We start from the raw sequence: 18,950 nt of genomic DNA on the forward strand, positions 1-18,950 counted from the left end.
ACTAATATGTAGGTACAATTTTTTTTTTTACATAACAGCCTACAGCTTAGCTTAAAGGCTTGTAAATTTGTGACGATTAATAAAGTCACTTGCGAAAAGGACGGACTTGTTAATATGTGTTTTATGTGTGGCAACCAAACATAAACTTTCGCCACAATAGATCATAAAAAACTCAATGATACTTTCAGAAGCACAAACAAGTTTGAAAGCCAAAACCGAAATAACTAAAAAATAGCAAAAACAAAAAGACAAGAAACAGTGAAATGAAAGCGAAAACAGATTCCTCGCTACATTCGAATGTGACAGTGACGCGTCTATACTACAAAAGGAAGTCAAAAATTTTGCTGACGAAAATAGAAAACAGTGCAAAATAAATAGCCAAAGCGGCGAGCAAAATCAATGCTAACCAAAACAAGTCAAAATAGAAATAAATGAAATATAAATATAAATAAAATAAAATCAGCGGAGATAACATCAAAGCAGTGCAAGCACAAATGAGCAATGAAGCAACGGCTACAAGAAGCAGAGAAAAAAGACTGAGAATTCGCCACGAGACGCACACAAGCGCACGCAGAGCAAACCAGGCGAGAAAACTGGCCTTGACGCGCAAAAAGCGGACAGAGCGCTAGAAATTGGTTAAAGGCTTTTACAACAACAGCAATAGTTCTTCATAAGAACAACGAAACTGTGCCACACCGCATGCCACAAAATGTATTTCCGACGCTATTGGCATTGGCAAAGCTATGCTAGCTACGCAGCCGTTTGGCTATTTTGGCTGACTTTTGTCAGTGTGCAACAGCAACGGTTTTATGGTGATGGCTGCTCGGCGGCAACATTGTACGCTAAAGAGCAACAAAACACTCAAATATTCCAAAAACATTCGTCACCACGACAGCTGCAAAGTAGCACCGATTGCAGCGAACAGATGGTGCACATCAGCGCAACAATGTTGCCACCTCAACACAAAGCAACAACGCCAACAACGCGTAGTGCCACCATAATGACTACCCCGCGGCAAGTTGTAGGGGATGTAGTGACAGAAGCAATTCCAACGCTTGCCCCCATATTGCGCGACAAGACGGCGGAAATGCCATCCGCCATGCCGCCGGAACCTGACAGCGAAAGTGATGAGCGCCTAGTGACAGCGGATTGCAATGAAGTGGCAACGACAAAAGCAAAAGCGGATATCAATGGGTCACTGTTGAAGTTCACCAAGGCGTTGGCGCTAAAGGCTGCGAGCAACGGTAGCAAGGGCAAAGATAATACCACTAAAAGCTTCAACAGCAAAACAACAACAACACCAGCAACACCGAAAATACGTATATTGCCCAAAATGGAGGCAATAAAGAGGGAAATGGCCGCAATACCAAAATTCCAAATATCCTCTGCAACGAAAATACAGACAACAACAAGAACAACCGCTATACCGATAACACCGCTTCCGTTTGCTGCCAGCAGCACCGTCACAGCAAGTCAAGCAGCCAAGCAGCTCACTGCAAAGAATTTAAAACACTCCAAGTATGCCATTAATGCCGATCATTTGCTGTACGATTTCAGAGCGAATGTGGCAAATTTGTTTGCGAACGAGAGCGCAGCTGTCCGCACTGGAAACACTCGCAATGCCGACGAATTTAAAAATAGCCAACGCAATAATGAAGTGCCTAATAAAAATGTGCATGAACACAGCAACACCAACAACACTAGCAGCACGCCCATTGTAAGCGGCAAGGAGACTTTGAGCGGCAGAAACAGAAAGGGCAAGAACAATGCTAACCACAAACACAACGAGCACAATAACAATGTCAACAATCTCCACACTGGCGAGCAGAGGTTGCACACGAGCGCTGAATTGAATGCTAATTCCGTTGCTATCGCCTTAAGTTCAAATTTATCTGATGGCCTATTAGTTGAACCAGCAGCTGTTGCGAGCAGTGATGACACCAGTAACAACAATAATAATAGTCATAGCACCAATGGCGTTCATAACAAGCATAATAAGGCACCTCACAGCAATGAACGTCGCCACATCGTGCCGGAAAAGCTGCAATACACCAAAGAGATACGGATGAAGCAGGGGCGCCTGATGGGCATCACTCGGCATTTTCATCCGTCGACCGGTTTACGTGATGTCGATCAATATCTGGGCTTGCCATATGCAGAGGCGCCCGTAGGCAGTCGCCGCTTCATGCCACCAGGTGAGTCAATTTTTGTTATAGTCCTGAACATATGATGCATCTAAATGTAAGAATAATGCGGTTGATATTGGAGTAATGCTATAAATATTATGATGATGAGATGTATAGCATATTCATTGAACAACAAGAAAGTATTTCTCGATCTAATTTTCCACAGCCAAGAAACATATGTAATTTGAAAATTTGAAAAATTAACCCATTTCCCAAAATTAACTAATTCCCAGTTAATGCTGTAAAGACTTATTATTTTTCTTCACGCAAAACGAATTCGATATGTTTCAACCACTTTGCCGGCTGGCTTAACACTTTAACTCTCTATGACATACTATAATAGTTCCGAAGCGAAGCGAAAGACCGCTAATGAGTTTAAATCTGGCGCGATGACGGTTCCATATACACATTCTCTCACATAACCAGCTGAGTTTGTCATATTTGTCATTGAAAACTATATATTCTTGAAAAAGCCTTAGTTCGAGTACCAGAAGAAGGAATTATTCGGAAAGAATGCAAAGGTAATGGTGAATGGAAAATAGTTATTGAGAGGGCCGTTAATTCATTCAATCGGCTGAGGTCTATTCAAATTAAAGTCAGACGTTCAGTCCGCAGAAGCACTTGTTTTAGTAAAACCTCAGACTATTCTGTTTCTTCTCTTCTTTGGAGTCCAACCTTTTCTATGGCTTACAGCACCAATAACAGGCAGCAACCATAAATTTTTCTCGTTGGCTTTATCCTTTGCGTCGCAGCTGATTATTAGCTTTTGTTGATAAATTTAGTATCTTCAGCCGAACTTCTGACAACTTTTTGTTAGAACAACGTAAGACCCATCGCGCATGCCCAAACGTTGATGTTTATTCTTTCGCTTGTATAGCAGATGTTGGACTTATTTTCTTTCCGTAGAGCATTTCTAAGCATATTAGTAGGTTTCTTCGTTTCTGTGGTCTTGCAAGCTTATTAAGGCGTCATAATTTCCACAGTTTTTCTTCCATCTAACAATTTGTAACCTCATAACCTTCTGCAGTTTAAGCTTTCATACTTATCATGAACCCTTTAACCCTAAAAAGCATGCAAATACTTCTCCATCAAAGCAGAACTCACACTTAGAAGTCTGAGTCTGGCATACATCAATTTTGTCGTAATTACAGAAACAATAACGCTTTTGTCTCGAAGCTTGGCAGACATACAAATGTCTGACAATTTCACATAATTTCCAGCACACATACAAGTTTCGAATCTGATGCGCCTCACAGTACATGCTGTTTGCAGGTAACAATAAGAGGAAATGTTCCTCGAGGCACACATATGTCAGACTAACTCATTTAGATGCCAGATGCCTAACTGCTGGGCAGAAACAATTAGAAGCTATGTGCATACGAGTATGCTGCATAATGATAACTCTGTAATTAATTTCTACTGCAGTTTAAGGAGATTTAATCATAGTAAGTAAAATCTGCAACTACCAAATTGTTGGGAATGTGTATCCTTTGATGTTTCAAAGAGACATAGGAGTTCGTAAATAGTTTGGAATGACGTTCAGTATATTATAGTGGTGCTCTTTGTATTGTGGTCTGTTTTTTTACAGACTGAAAAGTTAATACGAATGGCATAAATACACTCGTGTTCACGTAAAACTTACCACTATACTTTCTTAAATTTTTTTTGAGACATTTAGCTGTTTTTAATTTTTAATATTTTTGATTAATAACATGTCAGTAACTTATTTCTAAAAAAAAAAATTCTATACCGCAAAAAGTACGTCTATAAAGTGTAATCAAATATGCACAATACTTGAAAATTTTGAGTGGTAAGGTTTGCGTGGCCTCGAATGTATCACGGCTTATATAAGGTTAGGTTGGGTTATATAAGCTAAGGGCAGAGATTGAAGATGGACGCAAAATGTTATTAATTATAAGACTTATTTTCTGCATCAAGAAAATACGCAACTCTTTGTACCTAATAAAACGATAGTTATTCGTAAGGACTCCATAACCTCACCTCTTATTCGGCCTAGCTGAAGAAGTATCATAATTCAGTTAATAAAATTTGTATAAATTCTCGCTACCGAAACTTAAGCTTTATCGAGATTTTTGTTAACGATTTTTTCTTCCACATTTTCTTTGATTAGAGTTACCTGACCTTACTACTTCGAGGTTCAGACTTTTAAATAATATCTAATCTATGTATTTTTAGCAGTTGAAGAGTTCCAATTTTACAATATACCCGAGGTCTCGCTGTAGTTACCGCTTATTATATTTTTTGGCATCCGTATTAGGGTTGTAAACCGCCTTCGTTTCAAGCAGATGTTTTGCTTCCTAAAACAAAGCATTCAATGATTGTATCAAGAGGAGCTTTTTTCTATTATATACCACTGCTTTAAGTAAATAAAAATACATTTTATGATTTATTGATGCAAGCATTGGCCATTTTGTTTTGTTTTACATAATAATTCAAGGCCACTACCACAAGGAGATGTAGCTAATATTATTTCATCCGATCGAGAATTCATAAAAGAAAATAAAAATCTGCGATATTTTAATATTTCTCACTATAATTCGCTTGAATAAGTTAAAAAAAAATACAACAGTTTAAAAGCCCCTTCATAGATATGTGTTCCTGCGTTTTTTTGTTGCATAATTTTTTAACGTCTTTTTAAGATTTTCATTCGGCCGATACTCAATGACTTGGAAGCATTTAAAGTTACCGTGTCCTTCCTTCTTTTCTACTTTGTTATACACTTTCTTTCCTGTGGTTTTGAAGGCGACAATATCACCGTCTCTGCGGTCAAGAGATTTAATTATAGATACCAAATTTGTGCATTAGAATAAAAATGTTGCTGTTAGGCAGGCAAGGTAGTCTTCGCGTGGCAACGAGAAAAGTAGCGCGAATATTAAAAGATTTTATATTTAGTGAATATTTATTATTTTATGACAAAAATAACTATGGCGAAAAATATAAATATAATCATATTATGTAATAAAAATCGTTTAAAGGAACAAAAATAAATAATTTTTAAATTTAAAACCTGCTGTGCCAAAAAAATTTTATTTTACTCCAAGCACTTGTTCGAACAGCACATATTTCTTATATTTTCGCAATAAGACGTTTTATCGTTATTTCATGTAAATATCTGCAATTCGCTGGAATTTGGTTCATTTACCATTTCCGTCGGATGGAAATATTTTTACCAACAGCATTCGCATTTATATTCCTGTCTTTGCCACATACCAATACACACTTGCCGTTTCCTTTGCTGGCAGCACGCAGATAATTCAAATTTGTTTTTAACACACCACACAGCCACATACGGTTTGCATATATATATATAGAGCCACCTACACACACGCAAAAGCAATATAAGCTGCAAATTCAAATAGTGCACCGCCATCAACCGCTGTTTTGCGTTTTTCGGTAATTTTAGCAATTCCACACCATAATATCCTCCTCTTTCTGGCATTGACCATAGCATTCGTATTGCAGCGTGTGCTTCCGTATATACCGTTTTGAGGGCACAGCCGTAGTTTAGGTGTTAGTAACGACACGTTTCAAGCGCGCTCTTGTGTACATAAATTACAACGGCAAATTGGCGTTGTAAATGCAGTTAAAACATTATGTGAACACGGCGCTCTGCATCGGAAATCAACTACGAAATTCAAACTTAAATTGCTGGCGACCCCTTGTGCAAATACAATGCTTAAGTATTCATGCTGCTTATTGCATGTGTTGGTAAGTCATTATTGTCACTAATGTGTGGTGTGTGGCGTATACGTAACCAGTTAGCCGTTCAATGTCCGGTGGATTGTGGGTGGTTGTGTGCTTATGGCAACTTGTGAAATTTGCCACTAAAATACTTTATTTAAAATTTTCATTATTTATGTAAAGTGAACATGATAATAATACTTGTAGAAATTAAATATATTTAGTCAATTTAAAAAAAGGGTTTTTCATACGTTAGGTAGTAAGTGGCTCCATTTTGATCTTATGCTGAAATAATTCTCAAGTTTAAATTTTATCAAAACATAGTATAGTAACAAGATAATTTAGACATTCATTAAGTTAAAGATTATATGGCTTACTCAGCTTTTAGAGTAAACATTTGAGCAGAACTCTTTATGTTGGTTGTATGACGGCTAAGGAAAGAGATTTCCATCACTCTTCGCAACAAAAAACTATCCATAAAAATGTGCTAATTTCGTAACATTAATTTGGTTTCTATAATTTGTCTTACATACTACTATTACAATCTGCGATAGTATAACCAAAACTTCCCACATTCTCATATAATTTTTATTTTACCATTTTAGTTCACTTATCTCTTTAAGTTACTCATACGCCATGTATGCCATTTAAATAGGAAACTTTAAACGAAGCAAGCAAAATTGTACACATGTAGTCATTTGAGAAATTCGTGAATGAAAGGTCATAGAATCTGATAATGTAGAATCACTTGCTTAACCAATGTGCTTTGCGGCACGCTTACCTTCCGGCTAAGCAGTTCCACACATTAGAGCGATTAGTAGGCTGGTAGTAAACATTAAAATAAGCCAAATACACCAGCTATCGATTTGTAACAGCTGGTGTTGGGATTACCATTTTAATGGGTGCCCGAAAGCACTGACCACTCAATTAAATCCGATCGACGTGTGATTATAATTAGCAGGAGGCAATAAACGTTCTTGCTTATACACGAATGGTTATTTGCTGTGCCTTATATACTAACCAGTTGCACGCTCTAAGTGCTTGCTGTCACATTTAAGTGTACGTATTTAGCAATGCCACTCGTATTCACATCCATGCAGTGGCTGCAGACCACACGAATGGTACAATTATACACTTCAAAATGGACGCATATACACAAGTAAGTATTATGGTAGCGGGTAGCTATTGGCCATACAACCACATCTTGTCGAAATGGTCATCAGTTTGAGGTCGCACGCGTATCCTGTTGTTATTTACACCACCTGCTAGCAGACACGTACATACATAGCAGTTGTGTTTAATACATTATATAATTGTGTATGCGGCGTACATATGTTTATTGTATTTTGATGTTAGGTGAGATGCACACGTGCACATTCAGCACACGCGTTCATTGTTGTCAATATCTTTTGCTGTTTACCATATACTATATACTGCTCCAACCTAAAGGTATGGAATATTTCTGACATTGCGTATACGCCATGGTATGCCACATATAATTGCACATAGGAAGGCTTTAAATTGCTTAAGAATATTGAGCAACTAATGGCTATTAAGCAATAGCAACTCAGAAGTGAGGTAGCAACAGATATACTATTTGTGGTTTATTTGATTATTTGGTACTGCAAAATAATGAAATTTTCCTTTGTGAAATGTTTAACAATTTTTAACCGGATTTGGTTTTGTTCAATATTTCTGTTTATAAGATCATTTATAGTTTTTTTGGTGAATTTAGATTTTGTTTTATCAATAAAGGCAACAACTCTCAGATTTACTGACCTTAAAATCGAAAGAGTAACACCCATTTTGTACCTTCGAAGTACCTGCGTCAATTATTTCAGTCAAGGAAAAAATTATATTTAATTATTTAAAATTTCACTTCATCCTTGTTTATTGAAAATGTGTACGCATTTTGCTGAATATCAAGCTAACATACCTGTGGACCTCATAACAATAAAGATTTGCGTGCACAAGCTCTACACGTGGGCAAACAGAGTTCCAGACGTCAAAGCAAATACAAATACAATCAACAAAAGAGTAATGCACACACTTAGAAACAAAGCACGCAATCCTACGAAGCATATTTGCTGCTTTGCAGAAAGCAGAATGAATAAACAAATAACAGTACTCATTGACTGTGCCAGCCACAATTTAACGTTAAAGCTAACAGCTGTGTGTACTTCTTTTTTTTTAATTTGGACAGACACATACTATATATACATATGTACATATGTTTTAAACATATTTCGTATATCAACGCTCATCAAATATTATCCCAACCTACCGCCAAGTCTCTTTAATTCCCGCAGCTTCACTTAAACGGTATATTAACGCCATTTATGCCAACTTTCGCGCTCATCCATTGAGTTGTGCTTTGCTCACATTAGAAATAAGTGCGCAGGTATCTATAAAAATTATTATTTGCAAGCATTCCCTTTTGATGAGCATTTTCTGCTTCACCATGCGAATATTTTTTTTTTCGATAAGAGCAAAAAAAAAAATAATACAAATAAATTTCGTTCCATTTGGGCAGAAATTGAAAATACTCTGGATATTTGTCGAAAAATATTTATTAATTTCAAGTAACAGTAAATGCAAAATATCGGAATTTCACATATTGAACATGGCGTGCGGTGTCTCACATATATAATTTAAGTGAGAACGTGAAGATATCCGCAAGTACTTCTCCTACTAACATTTGTGCTCGAATTTTTGCGCATGCAAATTACACCTTGCAAGAGAATATAAGAAATACATATATAGGCGTAAGAAATTCGAACGTGGCTAGAGTATTGACACCATGCACTTGCCAGTCCGTTAGTATATGGATATATTTTCATAATAAGCAAAAATATTTTGTAGGTACATATGTTCCATAATTTGTGTCTTACTGTAGATATGCTTATATCAAACGTCTGTGTGGAGCTCATCAATGGTCCAACATGTGTTAGCTTGAAATTTTATTTTCAAATAAAACTCACGAAAATGGTTGTGTGAAGTCAAATTTGCAGATCCTTATTTGTTTATTCGATAATATCACTGTGAAGCTACAGTTAAAATGTCAAAAGGATACCTTGCCTAGTGTGCTAATATCCAGGTCGACGACTAGTGTCTTTGATGTACTAGACTCTGCTAGCTTATCATATTTGCAGTTTCTCTCAATTTTGCTATAAAAAAACAATTTCCACTAATTTCGAACGGTCTGAGAGACTGGTACGGCGGCCCTACTATTATCCTGTATGAGGATATGCTTCGTAGCAATAAATACGAGTATACTGTTCACTTAATGGTTGCCATTATCGCTTCGGTGCAACGAAAGTAAACATTTTTTTCTTTTTTTTTTATCGAATATCTTCAAAACTCAAATTACTTATGAGATGAAATTTTTTTTACCACCATAAAGAATAGTAATTTCAAATAGTTTAAATTGTTTTCTAAATAAGACTTTTTTGCACCCGGTTCAAAAGTAATTTTAGCAATATGCTGATTAAAGCTAGTTATAAATTCTCCAAGGTAATTATTTTGGCCTCACTGCCCTTTACATACAATCTACCTCATGTTCAAACAGTTAATTAAAACGTTATAATTTATTTGAGCAACTGCAATTTACTTAAGCGTATTCGCACTTATACTCCGGTACTATCATCTATCTTTCTCCCCACTTTGCTTCTATTCGCACACTTTCGCTTAATTTAGCAGCATGCGTTAACATTTTTTCTCGATTTCTTACATTCTTTACTTGTGCTTGTGTAGGTGCGCCACTGCCTTGGCAAGGATTGAAAATGGCTCGTCATTTACCACCAGTCTGCCTGCAGCAGTTGCCCGACGTCACGGCGCAGGGAAGTGTGAAAATGTCACGCGGTCGTTACAAGCAATTGACACGCCTGCTACCTTACCTGAAGACGGAGAGCGAAGATTGTCTTTACTTGAATGTGTATGTGCCGCGTGTGGGTAAGTTCAATTCCATATATATATATATATATATATATATGCATATGTATATCTGCATGCATACAAGTATATGGATATAGCGCTATATATTCGTGCGATGCCATGAATGTCTACCGTGTGTTAACCTTAACCTCCTGTCGTGTCCGAGTGCTTATTGCGCTGCCTACGCCTACGCGGAGTTGTGTGACAGTGAATGACACCTTTTTTTCGCACATCATTCGCCTACCAATCCATTTAACAAAGTCAAATTTAATGCCATAGTACTTTTTCTTGTATTGGCCGCAGATGGCGTATTCGACGCGTCCAACGCCTACGATATGGGCACACAATCCACAAAGCGTTTACCGGTAATGGTGTACGTGCATGGCGAATCTTTTGAGTGGAACAGTGGCAATCCCTACGATGGATCAGTGCTCGCCAGCTATGGGCAGGTCATTGTTGTTACCATCAATTATCGACTCGGTGTCATGGGTAAGTGTAAAATTGCAATTTTATTTGTTTATGTATGTCTGAATGAAAATGTATATAATTTTGTAAATGTCTGTCACTCTAGATGTGGAGCATATTGTATTTTATACTTGGAGTAAATTAATGTAATAAAATGTCTGTCTAAATTGATCTTTCGACTTGAATGAGGTTACCTTATATCCTGTAAAAATGATTAGTTGAACATTTCTCATATATAAATCTCATTCCTTCGTATAATAATAATGAAAGGGATCTGGTTTAAGAAAGATTTAAGGTATTAACATTTATCGTATTGATTGAACCTCCTTAGTAGAAGCAACCATAGCTATTATAAATGAGAAACATCGTAAAAAATTAAAGATGATATTGTGAGATGGCAATAATAATTTTCAGGTGAAAGCGAAATCTAAAACACAAAGCTGGGCGAGATTTCAAACGCAATTACTACTACCCTGTATATTAAACCAGAACAAAAGCCTTTTAGTAGAAAATACACTCAGAGATATCCTGAGAACCTTATTTCAGAAACTAAGTAAGTTAAAATTAGTCAACTGTACAGCAGGTTCATTTCTGCACTACAAAGCTTTCAGCCACTTGATGTGGGATCTTTTTAAACCTCATGCAGTTGAAATCTTTAATGAAATGAGCAGGCAGTGCAGAACAAACTCGAGGTTATTAACCCCAGCCATGTTATTTTTTTTTTCAAATATAAATATAGTACCACCTTATTGCACTTACCAAGTTCGTCCTGCATCATACATAATTTAAATTCTCTCATTTAAAATATTTCGCAGGTTTTCTGAAGCCCAGTATTGATGAAAATACTGTGGCGAATTTCGGACTTCTCGATCAAATTGCCGCCCTGCATTGGATTAAGGAGAATATAGCGTCTTTCGGCGGCGATAAGGACAGCGTAACGCTCATGGGACACAGCACAGGTGCTGCATGCGTAAATTATTTGATGATATCGCCTGTTGCATCCGGTAGGCAATAATACACACGCACACAGGTACACGTGTCCAACTAACGCCGTGAATGGGTTTTCACGAAGACACGATATCCTGTCACTTATCACATATTTACACTTCAATTTCATTTAAATTAATTGAATCCTCTCTCCTTTTCATATTACCGCCGCCATGACCCGCTTGGTTGCGCAACACTTGCTGACGCCTTTGTCCTTCACTTTGACGGGCAAACACCACCTCACAGGCCTATTTCATCGCGCCATACTCATGTCAGGTTCGGCTATGTCAGACTGGGCGGTCAGTAATCATTCGCTTCAGCTCACCATGCAAATCGCTCACACGCTCAATTGTCCCCTAAACGATGACAACGAGGAGATGCTGTCCTGCTTGCGCCAAAAGCGGTAAGTTATTTAATTATAAAGTACTCAAAGCGGCGCTATGGCGGTTACGCCCAGAATCACGTTTTAGTTTGGGCTGACATCTCGCATTTCAAATTCCATTATTGCCCACCGGCCCAGCCTAGCAACGCAGGGCATTATGTAGTAAAATGATGTGCGTGTGTGTGTTTGGTTGCTTGTAAATGAGGCCAAGCGGAGTTTTGGCAAATAATAGAGCATTTGTGTTTGTATAGACACTTTGATCTCTGCTCGTGCAGCTTAAAGTGGGTTAAGCGAATGTGTTTGTATGTGTGCCTCACTTAAGCATTGCATATTTATGCGGTTTAGCGCAATGCGCGTCGTCATTGTCGGCGAATTTATTACACACTGTGCGAAATTTGTTGCGATGACTTGCCTTAATATTTGATTAATTAATCAGAACACAGATGAATTAATTATATTTGTTCCTTGTAAAAGGAAAGTAACATGATGAAATTTCCTTTTCGGATTGATTAATTATGTAGCCCTATTTTAGTTGATGGGCTTACAAACTTTCTCTCACTCTTTCACATTTTCGCACTATATCGTGTTTGTTTAACATAACTCACAAAGTACAATAGATATCTCTTCGACAACATTATCGTTTATAGCAAAAATAGATGGCAGTGGTTCACATCATATATAATATGGCTTGTACGGATTTTCGATCCTCATTTACAGAAATCATATTTGAAATTAGAATTTTGGTTCTGAAATGAGTTAGATGCTCTGTTTGTTTGCTTCTCTCATTATTTGAACTCACCTTTACTGTGCGATAAATTGCGGACCATATGTTCAAATTATTTTTGGTTTAATATGTAGGTAGTCGAGGGTTTAAACTTATGCCCTTTAGGAAGGGGTAAACTCGTTGAGCGTTTCTATTTTTCCTGTTTTTTTTCTTGCCATTATTATTGATAGCTGAATGTCTTTCTGAAACTCTTTGCTTGCTCGAGTTCGGCTGTTATCTTAGCACTAGAATCTAGAATATTTTAAGAGTGCGTTTTTTTCCTTTTTAGTAAGCGCCTTAGGTTCATGTTGACTACCAGCGACTTTTCTCTGCCATTTTTGTCTTACAATCTTATACACACATACATGCTTGCATACTGAATAGAGTGCATCCAACTGCCTCACCTGTTTCTATCGCTTAATTAGCATTCTTCAAATTTGCATTTCCAACTTCTTTTTATTACTTAATTATTATAATTCCATGCGCCACCTTGGGAAATTCTTAACTACTTTTATCGGCTACACTTTGTAATTTTAATTAAAATATAAAATTCGTGCTCAGTGTAGTCGATTCCTGTCATCCGCAGTTGCTCTCAAATAAGCTATAGATAAAGCGAAAAGGGGGCATGGGTATGCGGCGTGAATAATCTTACGGTCAATTTGCAATTCAATGTAACGCACTGTAGCGTTAATGCGATCAGCGACAGCAGCGCCACTTGGCGGGGTGTTGGACTTCAAATGTGCCGCGTATCTTCCAAGCAACAATGCAGATAACTGGCTTTTGTGCTCAAGTAAGCGCTGAATGCGTGCGCGCATATCGAAGTGTGTGTGTCAACCGTGCGACCAATTGTTTAAACAGGGTTCAGAAATATCGAAGAGCATATATATGGATATCTTTTGTGCAGTGGCTGGTTAGAAGTGTTAGATAGCTTTCGTATTACTTAATTATGCATGTAGGTGTATACAGTACTGCGAATTTGAGAGTATGCATTAAATGATATTAATTATTTATTGATAGTCCCATTATTGGGCGAAAAATGCATTACTTTTTGTTTGGTTCTTTATAGCCGTTTTCTGGTGTGTATGTTTAAATCAGTGTAAAATATTTTATGGTAATTTTTGTGATTGAAATTTACACAAACTTTCATGAGTTTCGCTTTTACCATTATTCACGCATTTTAGCAAAAATATTGTTCTTAATTAATTCACAATTTTTAGAGACTTTAATCCTTATAATAGTAAAAAAATTCCATATAAAAGCCTCTCGCACACAAAAATAAATTCCCGCGTTTTCCCAAAATGTGTCTCTCAGCTACGGGCATGATTTACACATTCACTGTATTATACTTTGTTTTATCCAGGAATATTTATTCGTATATATACATATGTACATATTCATGATAGCAAATTACTGTCGGCAGTAATTTTTTCATAGTTTATTAATTGCATTGATGTAAAAAATATTAATTTTCCCTATTTGTTTAATATCGGCAAGGTTTATCGAAACCGAATACCTATTTAATTTCAATTTCATTAATTTGTGGTTTGTAGTTGGTGCCTACATAAAAGATGGATTTTATGCACCTACATATGTACATAGCTCTTAAGTAGACAGCAGGTGTCCTATGCTGGTGTTATGATTTTACGGCCTTACGAGGTATGACAATTAAGTAATGAGACTGATTCCATAAAAGCCGTATATTTTAAAATTATTTTAAAATCCCGCCATCCCCTTCAAAGTAGTCCTTGGGCAGCTATGCAGCGATTCCAGCGCGTTTTCCATGCTTCGTAACATTTCTGGAACGCTTGGACTGGGATGTCCGCGAGTACTCTCGTCACGGCCGCCTAGATGCCCGTAATCGACTCAAAATGGGTTCGTTTGACCACCGATTTTGTTTTAGGAAACAAAAAAAAAATAACCGGTGACATGTCGGGCGAATAAGGCGGCTGTTGCAACACGGCGATCCCTTTAGATGCCAATTACTGGGACACGCTGAGGACTGTGTGGCACGGTGCGTTGTCGGCACAACTTTTCCAAAATCGTCGGTTAAAATTTGTCTGACTGTTTTACGGTTCATACTCAGTTCCTAGGCCAACAATAATAATAAAGTTTAAGTGATAAAAAATGTCAATATTACTGAAATATTAACTTTGTATAAATAATCAGTCCAACCAAGCACAATCAATTATGCTATAGTGGTAAAAATTTTCTCAATTCCTTGTTATAGAATCACTATCTCTTTAACATATGCAATACCTTATCTGGAGATTATTTCCCTGAAGGTATATTGTTCAATACCTCTCATTAGAAAATTTGTCCGCCTTCGTTTGAACATTATTTAAATAAAAACACCAGATTTTCAGTTCGAAAGTAAACAAAATCGGTCTACAACCACTTTTCTTAGAACTTCATTTTGAATCATGTATTTACTATTTAAAATAATATAGTTCAAAGTAAAAATATTAATTTTACTCAGCACAACTCCACTCCCTTAAGAGACAAATAGAAAATGTTTGCGGCTCTTTATACTTCCGGTTAAAATTTTACCAAATATAGTATACTATACCGGCGAGTTATCCATATCCGGCAGTTGCAAGAGGTTTATACCTAGCAGAATATAAATATATATATAATTATGACATTCCTATGAAGTGGTTATACAAAAAACCCACTTATTTTCATATGACAGATTTGAAAGTTTTTCGTTAAAAAAGTGTTAACTGTAAATGATAGGAGCACACGTGGTCGGGATTAAGCCACATAAGCTGCAGTTTAGTATAGAAGTAACCTTTTTACCAACATTCAACTCAACATTTAATTTGGCAACTTTCCCAAACATGCTGACAAATTGTAGAGCAAATAAATATTTGTTGACTTGAGTGAATCAAAGCGGCTGATGAGTCAGCATAAGCATCAAAAAGTTGTATTTGCGCACAGCGATGACATGCGAATAAAAACTTTTTGGACATAAATGTGGCAATTAAACTAACTAGTTGGAAAACAAATATATTTATATGATAAAGTAATTTTCAATTATTTAGTTCCGCCGCATGTCAAGCTATGATATGCTGAGTAAACTGACCAATTACACACATTCGCATTTAAGCTTTGAAAAAGTTGAATATTTTTTACTTACTTGGTATTTAGACATAAAAGTTAAAAAACTGCGCGCTTTTATTTGAAAATATGCTTTGTGAAAAATTGCGGAAATAAGCTTTTACAAAAAATGCCTTTATTAATTATCTATTATTAAACTTGACACAGATATGTGATGTCAGATAATTTTAGTATTTTTTTAACTGCAAAATAGCAAAGCAATCATTTATGCGCAATAATTGCAATAATTAACTTTTGCTTGATATTTCACATGCCTCATTCCCATGCAGAAAATCAGGTTTTGTGAAATTATTGCAAAAGAAATTAAAAATATAATCGACATTCTTTTTTTTATTTTAAAGTTATATGAGTATCTTTTGCTTCAAAGAAACACCCTCAGTAGGGCACCAATGTCTGTGAAAATCGAATATCACCTTTCACACACACACTGACAAAATTATTTGAATATGTATGTACCATCATAAGCATAGTGAAAGCGTAAAAAGCGTTTCCGCTTAAACATATATTTTCCACGTTTACGCATAAATTACTCGAAATTTTCTAAGGCGTTTGCAATTTCATGCAATTTCACTTTTCACACTTCCTTCGCTTTGTGAAATTATAAACTTTAGTTCAGTGTAATTTGAATATATCCGAAACTTTGTTAACGCAAGTAATGTACTTTCAGTTTATTTAAATTTTAATTGAATTTTAGCATACACTTTTATTGCATTGAAAAGTCTCAATTTCCATATATTTGCACTTTAGTGTTCAAGGGAACTATTTGCAAGTTATATGGCAAGCCGGAAAGCAAAATGTTAATTTCATGTATTTATTTTGATGCCATGGAAAGGGCGGAAGTAGCTTTAAGTGCATATTAGCAAAAATTAAATAAGGTGAAGCAGATAGCACACTAAACAGCAAACATTTCTTGATCAATGAGTATCAATAAAATCTCTGGTTATGGCTACGAGTAGCTATGTGCTCCTAGCGTGTGTCTGAATGATATTAAACTTTTTCGAAAATTTGAAGTTTTCAAGGTGTTGGATTCATGAAAAGGTAGTATTAGAAGTGTGCGTTTAAAACGTCGATATTGAGTGACACTTTATGGTCACAATCATGTGATGGTCGGAGTTTCTACTGACAATCTTAAATTTGGTGGAATATTCTAAAGAACACTTTAAACTAAAATTCGTTGCCTAGCTTTCCAAACTTGCTACTAAGCTCTTAAATATTTAAAAATTTCCATAATATGTTTAATGTTCTTATGAAACTGACAGCCGAGCGTCTCAGAGGAAATGCAGAGTTAATATAATTTTTAAGCTTAAAAAACACGGAGTCGTCAATTGATGCTAGCTTAAGTTAGTTTAGGTTTTAGATTGATTCTTGACTAGGATATACTACCGGATAATTACTTTGATGATTGTCTAAATTTTTATTTATGGATGAAGTGACAACTTGAACATTACGAATCGAATCTAGATTGTTTACCCGCGAAAGTCTGAAATTCAATCGGCTTTATAATGAAGTAGAGAGTTAGAAACGTTACCCACGACAAGTACAATATAAATATGTCGGAGTTCATGCTATCTAGAAAAGTAATATAACCGCGTAAATTTGAAGTAGTTGACCAGCGCACACTGAGCTCACTTGAGGCGCCATAAGCGACAGCTAAACTGGAGAAAAACAATTGAACTCAAACTTTATCCGAACTGGTCAGGCTATTTGTTGCCATTTTGGTAATCAGAATTGAAGAACTAGTTTTTTGCTTATATTTTTGCATCATACAGGATTTTTTAAAACTCAGAACAAATAAAGTTATAGGGCCCATTACTTAATTTTACTTAGTATTCACCATTCGACAAACGTCTGCCATCTCTTTCCATAAATTCCTAGCATTACAACGTACATAGCTCAACACAAGCTTGGCAAGCTCTGAACTTGCACCATTAACTTTTCAACTCAGCCGCTTTAGCTTGGCAGGATTTAGAACTTAGCTGACACATTTGATGCTTCTCCAAAAAAAATAAAAATAAAAAACTCAGCTCTCAACACACATATCCTCTTACACATCAAAAAGTTTTGATTCACTGTACACATCCGCTTGTCTAAAGTCTTACGGAAAATCAATTTTCTTCACACAACATTTATTTTACTTACCGCTGAGCTTGATAGAAGCGAAATCTTATTATTTTATAGTCACACGCAATTGATAGATGACAGCACAAAAGTTTAGACAAATTCATTTTCCCCACACACGCGTCAGTTTGTTTGCACGTCGCGATGCGCTTCACTTCCACGTTCCGGTTTTACTCACACAAGTGCCACTGCATGTCGAAATCAGAAAAGAAGACATATTAGACATAATTTTGTTTAGCCAAACAGTGCGTCAACTTATCGCTTGACGTGCAATGTGTTGCCGCTAACAAGCAGCTTAACAGCATATTACTCAGTGCGCTAATAAGGCTATAAATGAACAAATTGCGCGAATCGCAAATTTCTATAATTTAAAGTTAAGTGGGCAGACGATTTTCGGGATAAAATCCGGAAATTCTTCTTTTATTTGTTATTAGTTGCCGTAGACGAAAATATGAATTATTACCAGCATAAAACTAGCTTTTTTTCAGCTTATGAACTACTTTCGTGGACAATCGGTGTTTATCCAGAAGGAAAATCATCTACTTTGGTTCGAAACTCCATTATCACGTAAATGACACAGATATCTAACATTTCAGATAGATGAGAATCAAGAAATTGGATGCAGCAGGATGGTGACTTAAGCCACATTATCATTGTTTTATTATTGACACTCTGACTTCTGAAAATGTCATATCAGCGACCTTATGTATTGAAATACTAAGAAATCTTATCGATAATATAGTTGTGAATTCGATGCAGTAACCTTAAGCGGCTATACCAGTGGGAAACTTTCAAAAAAAAAAAAATTATTTGCTTTTTCGATAGTTTATATTTTCAAAAATATCCTGTGAAATCGGCAAGGTCGTATCTTGAATAGTTTTTGGATGGGAGTGTTCTAAAGAGCGACCACTCGGAAGTGCAAACATATGTAAGTGAAACTTTAAATTGTATAGGAAATATCTTTACGTTTAGTGAACTTTTTGAAGTTTTTTGTTTCAGCTACTCATTCGGCCGGAATCATGGCAGCAGTTGGGGCACTTTTTTTGGCACCTTCAAAGACAGCCCATAACGTTATTTTCCAACACTTTTGTAAAAACAAAATCTTAAAATATACCTTATTACGTTCAAAGAAGATCGAAATATTCAATAGCATACTTTCTCTTAAAAAAAATTCACGAAAATCGCCTAATTTTTCATGCGTCACACTGGTATAGCCCCTTAAAGAAGAGCTGGGAATCTAATGATATTATTTCCTATTTGGCATAATTCTATATTATGATGAACAATTTTTAAGTTT

General features: G+C 36.2%; 1 protein-coding gene across 3 annotated transcripts in view; it reads left to right on the forward strand.

Annotated features, from left to right (window-relative positions):
* LOC105230312 (uncharacterized) overlaps window positions 1-18,950 on the forward strand; it is a 91,990-nt gene that overhangs the window by 12,958 nt on the left and 60,082 nt on the right. For 2 of the 3 annotated variants that reach the window (XM_049448280.1, XM_011211012.4), the window contains exons 2-6: window positions 189-2,195; window positions 9,642-9,839; window positions 10,125-10,310; window positions 11,102-11,290; window positions 11,520-11,676. In XM_049448280.1, coding sequence (XP_049304237.1) covers window positions 710-2,195; window positions 9,642-9,839; window positions 10,125-10,310; window positions 11,102-11,290; window positions 11,520-11,676 — 2,216 coding nt within the window. In that variant the 5' untranslated portion in view covers window positions 189-709. Of the gene's footprint in view, window positions 1-38; window positions 2,196-9,641; window positions 9,840-10,124; window positions 10,311-11,101; window positions 11,291-11,519; window positions 11,677-18,950 lie in introns of all 3 variants that reach the window. The other variant, XM_049448279.1, reaches the window with a different exon arrangement.

Source organism: Bactrocera dorsalis, chromosome 2 (assembly GCF_023373825.1).
Source record: "Bactrocera dorsalis isolate Fly_Bdor chromosome 2, ASM2337382v1, whole genome shotgun sequence".
In the NCBI taxonomy this organism is placed as follows: Eukaryota; Metazoa; Arthropoda; class Insecta; order Diptera; family Tephritidae; genus Bactrocera; species Bactrocera dorsalis.